Below are 12,647 nucleotides of genomic sequence, written 5' to 3'. Positions count from 1 at the left end.
CTCCTTTGGTAGACAGAGCTATATAGAACTGAATATTTTAGAGAGTGTAATAAAACTCACAGTAATGTCTTTCCATATGAAATGCCATTTCTTTTCTGCTTCACTTCAGAGAAACAGCAACAGACAGGAAGGGAGCAGTCAGAAAACTTCAGTTAAGCCCTGGATGACCAGCTGTGTGACTTTGGGAAAATCCCATCACCTTTCTGGACTTTGTGGACTTCACCTTTTTTGGCTTCCTTGATTGAAAAATGGATGAGGATTGAGTCAGGGGAACAGAAACCATGCCAGGTGTTTCAAGCAGGGGGGATATAAAACAGGGAATCAGTTACACAGGTGTTGGAAAACTGGAAGAACAGAAAGGGGAAGAAGAATTAACCAGTGATTAATGGCTGCAGGAAGCAGCTACCACTGCAAGGGCAGGAGGGGTCAAAATGGACTTGTGAGCATGGAGGGAGGGGCTGATGCCTCAAGAGCTGCACCTGTGAAGGAAACAGCCCCTCCAGACACTTCAGCACAAAGTCAGGATGCAGCCACTTCCACAACACACCACTAGGAAAGGAAAGAAATAAAGAAGGAGACAGAAGGAACCACGCTTCTCCTTTCCTCTCATCTTCTGATCTCCTGTCAGTGCCCCTGACTGGCAGAATCCAATACCAAGTCAACCAGCAAAGGAGCCAGGGAACCTTAGTTTATAAACTCCCAGCCTTAGCATTACAGGATCCCTCCCTGTAATGAAACAATAATAAAGAAGCAGTTTATGAGTTTATAATGTCAAACTAAAATTAAATCAAATGATAGAATTTATATTAGTTGGTCAGATCTATTTAGATTTTCCTGTTTGTATTAAAGTAATGCTATTTTAGTACACAGAGATGGGTGGATGAATAGATAAATATATTGTTCTGACTTAAACAATTTTGGAATAATTTTAGTTTTTTCATTTTAAAAAAAGTTTGCATTTAGTTCATCATTTATAAGAAACTGCAAGATGTACATTCTGCAAACTCTTGTAATGGGAGAAATTACAGCGAAAATTTGAGTTATTGTAGGATCCTTCCTACAATAATCCCAGGAATTAATTTCAGGGAGTCTCAGGTCATGCCTCTTGATCATGGGGACTCAAGTCAGGTCTCTGTTTAACCTACCTGCCCCTCATCACTGACCTTCTCTGCTGACCCCAATCTCCTGATTTGTCCGCTCAGCCTTCTACAGATGGCTCAGTGCTACAGCTGCATGAATACACTGCCAGAACCACCTGAGGAGGTCTTGATCACATGGCTTAGAAAGGGAATGCTATTCCAAGTCTCATAAAAATGCCCAAACCCTCTCTTCAATATACACCTGAAAGCCAACTGCCTGATCCCTGTAAAAGTCCAGAAAGATGAAACTTAGAAAGTCCCTATCACAAGCTCTGTCCAGCAGCAAACTGGGCATCTCCTGAGAGGGAGCGCCCTGCTCTGCCCACAGCACCCAAACATACTCTCTGCCAGTTAAGTTTTCATCAGTTCATCTTCCTTACATCAACAGCACAGAGGTGATACATCAGAATCCAAGGGACTGTAGGATTAGGGTCATAATTTCAGGGGGTCAAACTTTCAACACATTATCAACATGTAGACTCACACCATACATAGTACATGAGTTTGATAATTTGACCTGATATCTTTCAAGGCTGAAACCGGAAGGTTGGTGCCTCTTGCCTTGTGTGTGCCGACTCCTAGATGAGGTCATTGCCTCCTTGGGAGCAACCAAGAGCAAAGGGGGTGTTACTTCTGACCTCTCCCAGGCCTTAGCCCCACACAGCACACTCCTTTCTACCCCCTGTGTGTGATTCAGCCTCATCTAGAGCACATTATGGAACCAGGCAGGTAGTTACGTGTTTAAGTGTGATGAGAAAATAGTCTTCAAAATGATCCATCCAAAATAGTTCATTCAAAACACAAGATTGTTATCCCAAGTTATCACTAATACTGTATTTTGTATTTGTTTATCATGCATTTAGGCCACTCCTGACAGTGAATTTTAGCCTAGATATGTCTGCTTCCGTCAGAGCAGTGGAACACAGTTCCATTAACATCAGTGAAATAAAACTGGTGTGCTATTTCTAGTCACTTCATTCCACTTTAACTTCATGATCATTACCTTTTTAAATAACATTTTTATGGGTCATTAGTTTTTTGTGAGATTCTCCACCACCCACCCCCTCTTATTTTTTCCCATTATCAGAGCCTTACTTGTTAAAAACAGAAAGTAAATCACAAAGCTAACTTGTGGTCACAGTTTCATAAACATATAGCTTATAGCTTCACACTGGTACCTGGATATTTGCTTGACGAGTACAGTGAGTGAAATTAAGGATTCCCAAAACTGTAAAGACAGCACAGCCTTCTCGAGAGGGAGCTAAACCGACATTAAGAAAGCTTCTGCCTGTTTTAACACTGACCTGCAGGTGTGATGGGCACTTACTTTCTGTTACGTGCATGTGAAGGTACTACAGCTGTCCTGAAGTACGCCGCAGATGGGTCCCGGGGAGGGACACCTGTGGCAGTTTAGAAGGTGCCTATTGTATCACAGCAACACTTGACCCAGAAGACACATGGGGGGGGGGGGATTAATTGCACTCCGTGTGTCCTACTTACGAGTGAGTGTTCAAGGGATTCCCCGCCAGACTTTAGCAGTTTCCTCTTCTCCTGAACTGGTCTGGATTTCTCAGTTGACAATTAATTATGTAATTTTGTGAGAACCCTTCCCTCATTAACTTACATTGTAACTTAACAATTAACTTTTCATTGTTTAATCCCTCTTCTATGAAGCTGAATTGTAGGTTTCTTGAGCACAAGGCTGAGTCTTGTTCTTAGCCATTCCTCACAGCATGAGGATGGGAATCCCAGTTCTCTGACCTCAGATGAATTCCCTCACCTTTTTCTCAGGTTCCTTGTCTACAAATTATGCCTGTGTTGCAGGGCATTACAAGAATCAGCTAGCACAGTGCTGGGCCCCAAGAAGTGCTTGGTGAATGATAACAGACTCACTAGACAGAGCCCTGCATATAGAATCTGAGCAATTGAACATGACAAAGCAGGATTAAACTCATGTGGGAGAAGAGCTAGTCATGACTCTTGAAATGTCATGATGAGGGCACCCTTCCTCTGACCTTGGGCTTGAAGGACAGTTTACAACCCTATTTTTATTCATAACTCTTTCATGACCATCTGATGACCATTTCAAGTTCATCACGTCTCCTAAGTCCAAAAGGATTGATGATTTGATTTGGGATGTGGAGACTGTGCTCATTGGCACCCTCAGTCCAACTCACACATTTAGCATCAGCTCTTCCCTGAGTGGAGAAGCTTTCTCCAGCTCCTTTCAGCCATGTGGCAAATGGGGATGTTCAAAACTGATCCCCATGGGTGCCTCTGGCTTATTTAAGAATTGTCTTTAATAGCAGCCACAGTAGGGGACAGTGATGGGGCCTACTGAGACCAAGAAAGCTAAAATAAAAAAGAAATGGTAATAAGGATGAGAGTATGAGGAGGTCTGTATAGAAAACATAAATAGCATTTCCCATTTCCCATATAGTGAGCACATCTGCCAAAACTCAAAATGTGTATCATCCACTCAGCAACTGGCAGGTTGCCTAGGAGCAGAGCAGAAGATGCTTACTTATGCTACCTTGATTCTGCCAGTCCTCTCTTTGTGGTGGGCTAGGTTACAATGAAGAAATGGGTCATGTCACATTCTCATCGCCTTCTTTGGTTGCTTATAAATACACACTTTCTTGCCTCGCATTCCTTTTAAAGGTTCCTGAGAGAAATGTCCATGAGACAGGTATAGTAAGTACTACATTTGTTGAAACTGTTATGATGTCAGCTTAGTAGACCCTAAAAGTTTAGGTTAGATGAGCTCCTTTTTAATACTAGTACAGAGAATTTTTTTATTTGGAATTTTGTTTAAACCACTCTGAAATTCTTAACAATTAAAATCCCATTCCATTACATATCTAAGAAATTTCCCTTACTGGAAAGAATGCAGCAATATAAAATCAGTGCCGCCCTGGAGAATCCATGACATTTCCTCACTCTGGCTATGGAGCCTGAGAGTATGGTGTCTTTCCTTCTCCCTGGGAGGTTTGGACAGGGCTCGCTGAAGAGCTGATGTCCAAGGTGAATCATAAACAGCAGATACGAGTCCTCACAACAGGTTTGGCTTTGTGTGCTGGGGTGGATTTAATACATGTGGAAGTCAGACACAAAGCTTTCCACTTCATCTTGCTCTGTACTTATTCCCCTAGCAAATATTTTTAAATCACTCATACTATAGCTTCCAGCAAGGACCCCATGATTGCTGCTTTTTTTTTTTTTTTTTTACCTGATTTCTGATTTGTAGAATTGCCTCCCCTCCCTGTGGGGTCATCAGTGCTTGCAAAAACCTAAAGGATGTGTGTTTTGCATAGAGGGCAAGGAAGCCTGCCCCAAACACACCAGCAAGTTTAATCCACTTCCGCTGGAAAAAACAAGTGGCCTTAGGCGATGTATTTCTAATTGTCTAAGTAATTCTGCGGGTGTGCACGCACACATATATGCACAAGCTGTGCATAAATAGCACATTTTCAATCTGTGAAATATAATGGGTGAGCAGCACATGACAGTAGGCTTAGCCCCTGAAGATTTACCAGGAAAGAAGACAGCTGCGTGGCAAAGCTGCCGCTTATAATTAGGGAAGGACTAGCCTATGTCCTGTGCCACTCAGCAGCTTCAACGTTCAAATGACAGCCAGTTTGTTTAGCTATGGAACCCCCATTCTTTATGGGCTAGACATTCATTTCTTGTTTAGAACATTGCTTTGAATTGTCATCATCTCTGGTATCATTGTAAGATCAGGCATGATAATTGAAAATCCCAACTAGAAACCATGATGAATGAGCAAAAGAGGAGTTGCCTGTAATGTCCCTTTTTAACTTTTAGGTGAGGAAAAAACTATTTTTAAACCCTACAGGCTTTCAGTTTTTAACAGGGCCATATTGCCAGTTACATGGTTCACAAGAAAACTAGAATGCTTTCTTTGGCTCCAGAGAGCTGCAAGAAGCGTCACAGCACTCCTGACATAGAATGTCTCTCAACGTGACTGATTGGGAGGGAAATTAAAAGGTGTCCCATTGTTACCATGCACTTTTGCCAGGATATTTCATTAGTGTAGACACCAAACCCGTTGTCATCTTGTTTAGCCACTTGACCCTGGTGATTTTCAATTCTGTGTGCCCCTGATGAAATCGAGCAGTGGCAGGCACGAGACAGGCACTAATTATTGGAAGCAGAATCGTTGCTGACCCAGTGCAGATTAACTGCTCCTTTGCAGCCTTTGTTCTGGGACATTAGCACTGTCTGGTCATCTTGTTTCAGTTGAGGGATTCAGGACAATAGCGGTGCTGATGGTAACCTCATGGCAATTTCCCTGTTCGTTCTGCAGGTCACGGCCAGGGGCTTCGGGCCGCTGTTGCAGTTTGCCTACACCGCCAAGCTGTTACTCAGCAGAGAGAACATCCGCGAGGTCATCCGCTGCGCCGAGTTCCTGCGCATGCACAACCTGGAGGACTCCTGCTTCAGCTTCCTGCAGACCCAACTCCTGAACAGCGACGATGGCCTGTTTGTGTGCCGGAAGGACACGGCTTGCCCGCGCCCCCACGAGGACCATGAGAACTCCGCGGGAGAGGAGGAGGAAGAGGAGGACACGATGGATTCAGAGACGGCCAAGATGGCCTGCCCCAGGGACCAGACGCTTCCACACCCCATCAACTTTGAGGCCACTGCCGTCCCGGCAGCGCAGAAGGAGGAAGCTTTGCTGCCAGAGTCCGACGGGCCAACGGACGCCAAGGAGAGCTCCGAAAAGGACGCGTTAACGCAGTACCCCCGATACAAGAAATACCAGCTTGCATGTACCAAGAATGTCTACAATGCATCATCCCACAGTACCTCAGGTTTTGCAAGCACATTCAGTGAAGACAACTCCAGCAACAGCCTCAAGCCGGGGCTTGCAATGGGGCAGATTAAAAGCGAGCCTCCCAGTGAAGAGAACGAGGAAGAGAGCATCACGCTCTGCCTGTCTGGAGATGAGCCCGACATCAAGGACCGAGTGGGGGATGTCGAAATGGACCCGAAGCAGCCCAGCCCCGCCCCCGCCACCACCCCCGCTCCCGGGGTCGCCTTCCTGGAGAGATCCAGGAGTGTGTCCTCTCCCTCCTGCCTAAGGTCTCTGTTCAGCATAACAAAAAGTGCGGAGTTGTCTGGCCTGCCCAGTACCTCTCAGCAGCACTTTGCCAGGAGTTCCGCGTGCCCTTTCGACAAGGGCATCACTCAGGGTGACCTTAAAACTGACTACGCCCCTTTCACGGGGAATTATGGACAGGCCCACGTGGGCCAGAAGGATGCGTCCAGCTTCACGATGGGGTCGCCCCTCAAGGGCCCCGGGGTGGAGGCTCTCTGTAAACAAGAAGGAGAGCTGGATCGGAGAAGTGTGATCTTCTCCTCGAGCGCTTGTGACCAAGTGAGCACTTCGGTGCATTCGTATTCTGGGGTAAGCAGTTTGGACAAAGACCTCTCTGAGCCGATGCCAAAGGGTCTGTGGGTGGGGGCTGTCCAGTCCCTCCCCAGCTCACAGGCCTACTCTCACGGTGGGCTGATGGCTGACCACTTGCCAGGAAGGATGCGGCCCAACACTAGCTGCCCGGTGCCAATCAAGGTCTGCCCTCGATCGCCCCCCTTGGAGACCAGGACCAGGACTTCCAGCTCGTGCTCCTCCTATTCCTACGCAGAGGACGGGAGCGGGGGCTCACCCTGCAGCCTCCCTCTCTGCGAGTTCTCCTCCTCACCCTGTTCCCAGGGAGCCAGATTCCTTGCCACAGAACATCAGGAACCGGGCCTGATGGGAGATGGAATGTACAACCAAGTCCGACCCCAAATTAAATGTGAGCAGTCTTACGGAACCAACTCCAGTGACGAATCCGGATCGTTCTCCGAAGCAGACAGTGAGTCGTGTCCTGTGCAGGACAGGGGCCAGGAGGTAGGGAACCCGCATAAATTCAAGCATGTCATCCACTCTCTCAGTCCTTTATCTGGACTTTCCCTGTCTCCCTCCCCACCACTCACAGATTGTTCTTATTTGCTAAGATGAAAGGTTATAGTAAAGGGACTGCTTTCCCTATCCCGAGAGGCAGGATGCTTTAAGGTGATTCCAAATTAACCACTTTTGTCCTAGACAGCACTTGAAATTTGATCTAGATTTAATACTCAATTAACAAAGGCAAGCTGCTCAGTGAAAAACGTAACTCTGGTGTATGAAAGCGTGCTCTGGCACTTCAGATAGCTCCTGCTTCTCCCTGTCTTCTCCCACATCTGCTGTGATAGGATGCTGGACTCATCACCTTAATCCTTGCTGATCACCCCTTCAGTGTGGAGGGAAATGTAGAAACACTTTCAAAACTGAAGCCAGATAGATCTGCATACAAACAGGTGCTTTTCCAGCACCCTTTACGTTTTCCTTGTCAACAGAAGACCCTGGGGCCATCCCGTGTCCGTAGCGATGCTCATGGACAGCACAGCATCCATTCTGGTCTCAGGGTCACTGCAGAGCACCCTAATCAGTCACACAAAACAGTATAATATACCATTTCCCAACCTCCCCCAAAATGGTGAGAAGTTATTTGGGGGAGTAGTTAGGTTGAGTGCCAGTCTGAAGCAAAGTATTTTATAGATAAAAATTCCCCAAGTCTCCATTCATGTCTCACCAGTGCTGGGAGAGGTAGCAGGAGCAACACCAGCCACATCATCAACAAGACTCACGTGGCTAAGGAGAGAAAGAACAGACACCCCGTGTGTCCCTCCTCCCCCCATAACTTCAGAGGCCCCTGGAAAGATATGAGGGAGTCTGTGTCACAATCTGGCACTGACTAACTGATTGATAAGGAAGCAACCTGAGGCTGCCACCTGTGCCTCAGACCTGCCTTGGGAGCTCGAGTGAGTGAATCCAGTGAGAAGTCCCTCCTCAGAGCTCCTTATCCGAAAAACACAGGAGAAAAGGAGGCATGGTCCTCGTTAGACCGCGTACATGTCTGCACTCCCTGGATATCAGCCTCTCGTAAAGCAGGGATGTTAACCTAACCAGGCAGCAGAAAGCCACATGGGGCGGGCTGGCTTTTCACAGAGCCACGTATGGTTTACTCAGTCTCTGCAAGATTGGCAAGAAGCACCTGAGGTTTTAGTTAGGGCATGTTTTGAAAAGAGATTCCAAAGCTCTCTGTGCCAACTGCAAAAATGCCCCACGGTCACTTCCTTGTTTTGCTGGTTAGCCTGGTCCCTCTCTTCTTTTTGTCTAGTGGAAAAAAAAAATGGAGGAAGACAAGATTTAATTTAGTTAAGGAAATTTGAATGCGAAATATTTCTATTCAAGTGCACCTATCCCCTCAGGTTTGGGATGGAGGCTTGTGCCAGGCCAGAGACACATCTGTGTCTGTGTCTCGAACCTAAGAAGATTGAAGTTTTATGAAAACAGCAAAAAGTTGTGCACTTTCTTCACTTCTTTCTTTCCCTCTGATCACAGCTTTTGTGAGGTTGGCTTTTTGTCCCTGAAACTTTCCATAAGCATCTCTGATGCAGAAGCCCAGTTATTGGGCCTGGTTCATCAGCATGGATTAGCGTCAAACACACACACACACACACACACACACACACACACAAAAGCCTAAATCTTTGTTTTATTTTTGTCTCTCCCTCAAGAGGAGCCCCGCCATTAAGCTAAGGGAATTGTGTTTTTATGACATTTGCAAATGCTCAAGGAGCTGTCCATTTCAGATAAATCTTTTGTACCTTTACTACCCCAAAAGGCAGCTTAAAGTCATTTCTTGGAACTAAATTATACCAACAAGGGTCCATGGTTTTCCCCGTGCTCAGGCCCTATCATTTGCCCCCCATAGACCTTTTCAGTTCTTTGTGAGCCAGTTAAAGGGAGGACTCATTCAACCGATAAAAATAGTCATGAGCAGGACTACTCTCCCTCTGCAAAATACCACTGCTTTAAAAAATACCGTTTTTTAAAAAAAATGGGCTTTTTGTATATCTAAACAGTGAAAGAAGTGACTGTATCTAAACAGTGGAAGAAGTGACATTTGCCAGAACTTTGTACCATTTTAGAAATCACCTTTCGCCCCTCCAGCGACACATTTTAGACAGGACTAATATAGGAAAACTAAGGCCTTTCCCAGTTGGATATTTTAGTTTTCCTAGAGTAAATGAGATTAGGTTTTCCAAGAAGGGTCTCAGGGACTCAGCATAACTGCTCCTCTTTGAGTTCCTTATGGGAGCTACTTTGACCCTGTTGGAAGTGTGTCCCCAATAATAACATTGAAGACAAACCCTTTACAACATGAGTCATAACTCAGTTTCCTGAACTTATCCAGAAGAATCCACCATCTACTGGGCTGATTCTGCCCCAGTATGCTCTTATACAAGTTCCAAGTAACTTCTCTTCCAAGTGAACCCCAAGGAAAGACCAGGGTCAGAAACCAAAAAGAGTTCTCACCTCCAACTAGCCACCTGTCCAGTATTTCAGAATGACCTCTGTGAGGAGCCCAAATGGTAGATCAAAAGAAGTGTTAGCATACCTTATATTCTGTAAGGTGTTCTAGTTCTACCCTGTTAATTCTCTCATCTCATCAACATTGACCTTTCTCATTCTTTTTAACTATTCCCTACCTTTGAAGAAGGCTTAAGTTAGCACAATATTGTCCTTAATCAACAATCAGCTTTTTAAAATTCCGGTCTTTTTTTAAATAACCGAACAGTATACCCAGCCCCTGACATGCCAGATTTAGCAGGCTTTCTCTCTACCTGCAACTTACAAACACATCTTCACATCCCTAGAGGTTTGGGTTTTATTTTAATGACATTTACTGTATAATTACTCAGCAAGACACTTTTTTACATAGCTGTTTACTGTGCACATACCTCTAGGTCAGTCACATAGGGCTTCTTCAATATCCATGGGTCCCATAGATCACAATTTATTCAGCTATCATCTCTCAACAGCCAGTCCAGTTGTTCGCAGTTTTTTCCCCTCTTACAAACATTGCCACAATAAACATTTTTGTGAATATATTTAGTAGTGGTGCTTTTATTTTTATGGTTTAAAAGTTGTGCTCATTTATAAAATTCTACCTAACTACGCTCCCAAAGGCTGTAGCAATTCACATATCCTTCAGCAGTTTCCCCGTGTTCTTGCCAGTACTAATTGATATCACTTACTTCAATTTTCCAATCTGATGGGCAAAACATGATGACTCCTAATGAGGCTGACATCTTTGTCCATTTCTCCTTTGTGTTATTTGTCTTTAAATCAAGTTATAGTAGCTTTAATCTTTAATACAGGAATATTAACCCTTTCTGATAAATATTTTCTATATTTTTCTAGTCTTTTTAAATTTATGGTATCTTTTTCTATATAGAAAATGTTAAGTTTTCTGTAATTATCCATCCTTTTTTAGTGACTTCTGGGTTTGCTGTTTACTTAAAAAGTCAGGAAATTTTTTTCTTCTAATGATAAAGAAATGAATAGATCACATGAAGTGACAAAAATAACAAGGCAGTATGTATAACAAGGTCTTAATTTGCTTCAAAGTGGGAGGCAAAGTTGGTAAGAAGTATAGGGGAAAGTTTCATTTCTATGTATTTCTGTACTGCTGGAATTTTATTATGTATACCTCACACAGGTCCATTTTTTAAATTGAGTTATAATTTACATACCATAAAATTCACCCTGTTAAAGTGAACAAGCCAAGGGTTTTTAATAATTTACAAAATTCTATGACCGTCACCACTCTCATCCCAAGACATTTTTATCACCCCTGAAAGAAACCCCCATACCCATCAGCAGCCACCCCGCATTGTCCTCCCTCCAACTCCAGGAAACCACTAATCTAGTTTCTGTCTCTATAGATTTGCCTATTCTGGGCATTTTATATCAATAAGATCTTACACTTTGTGGTACCTTTTGTGTCTGGCTTCTTTCACTGAACATCATGTTTTCAAGGTTTATTCTTGCCATCAATGTGCCCACCGAACGTGTCATGCATCAGTGCTTCATCTCTTTATTGCACAATAATATTGCACTGTGTAGATATACCACACTTTGGTGACCCACTCATTAGTGTAGGGACACTTGGATTGTTTATGCTTTTTGACTATTATCAATAATGCCGCTGCGAGCACTTGTATACAAGTACTTTTGTAGACATGTTTTCAGTTCTCTTTGTTAAATACCTAGGAGGGGAATTGCTAAATCATATGGTAACTCTGTTCAACCTTTTTAGGAATTATCAAACTGCTTTCCAAGGTAACTGCACCATTTTTACATTCTCACCAGTAGTGTACAAGGAATCAAATTGCTCCACATCCTCGCCAACATTTGTTATGGTCCTTCTTTTTTATTATAACCATTCTAGTGGGTGTGAAGTAGTATCTTGTTTTGGTTTAGAGTTTCATTTTTTAAATTTGAAAATTATAGAGAAGTCACAAATATTTCTGCATGTAGGAAGCTTCTTGGTGAGAGTTTTGTACCACGAGCATTTCTAATTCACTGTGGATTTTAGTGAAGAAGCACTAGAAAGACAGCCCAAAGTATTGATTAGTTGGACTTGCTTTGTTAACATGTTTCATGTCAAGAGGGATGAAAGTTTGTGAGAGCGAATGTGTGTACCCATGTGTTTTTGTATAGGGGCTGGGACAGGGAGAAATCGGGCCCCATTCAAACACTGAAATGTAATAGCCTAGAAGAGCTATGTCTGACTAACTCCCACCTGAGTGCTGACTTCCAGACATGTATGTAAAATTTTTACAGTTGTTTCTGTGGTTTGTTTAATCAAGCATCTTTTTAAAATATCTGTAATTGGTCTACTTAATAAAAAGAAGACATAGACATCAGCCATATTTCTAATTAAAACAACTTTTTATGCTGTCTAGAAAGCTGTTCTTAGCATCTGGAATAAACCATGTGACAAAGAAAGATAGAGTTAATAAATAGAAATAATATTAATAATACTTCATATCTCTAAGGCAATTGAGACTTTGCAAAGCACTTTCACCATCTATTATCTAATTTTAGTCTTCATAGCAATCAGGTGCAATTGGCAGGGCAGGTATCAATCTCCCTCTGACTCACAGACCCTCCAAGAACCTCAGAACAGAGAGATGGAAAGACTTGCCTGAGATCACACAGCTAGTTAATTGCAGTGTCCCAACTAAACCCCAGCATCCTGCATTTGTTCTGAAAACGGGATCATGAGACTCTAGGGTTAAAGGACAATTGTGCAGGAAACATTTCTTAGTCTGGGAAGGGAGATGTTGTCATTGGCAGCTGCCCAGCCCTGAGCTGGCTGACCCCATGCCAGCAGCACTGGAGTCATTGGCCCCAATGGGCATCTTGCTTCTTCCCCAGGCAACTCAGAGACCTGAGGGTCTTAGGAGAGCGTAGGTGTTAGAGGCTTTGGAGAGCTGGCTGCACCATCAGGGCCTCAGGATACTGTGAGTGGGATCGATTCCTGTGGCTTCTACTCAACATTTGGTACTGAAACCAAGAAAGGAGATAGCAAAGAAGACTCTCAC

The 12,647-nt window shown here is 43.8% G+C and overlaps 1 protein-coding gene across 1 annotated transcript in view; it reads left to right on the top strand.

Annotated features, from left to right (window-relative positions):
- The window catches only part of BACH2 (BACH transcriptional regulator 2), a 337,887-nt gene that overhangs the window by 315,204 nt on the left and 10,036 nt on the right, over positions 1–12,647 (top strand). The window contains exon 5 of the mRNA XM_090279677.1: positions 5,467–7,056. Coding sequence (XP_090135803.1) covers positions 5,467–7,056 — 1,590 coding nt within the window. The remainder of the gene's footprint in view (positions 1–5,466; positions 7,057–12,647) is intronic.

Source organism: Furipterus horrens, unplaced genomic scaffold (assembly GCF_987537825.1).
Source record: "Furipterus horrens unplaced genomic scaffold, mFurHor1.1.pri manual_scaffold_6, whole genome shotgun sequence".
Classification (NCBI taxonomy): Eukaryota; Metazoa; Chordata; class Mammalia; order Chiroptera; family Furipteridae; genus Furipterus; species Furipterus horrens.
Note: the sequence above shows the minus strand (reverse complement) of the source record. Positions and strands in the feature narration are given on the sequence as shown.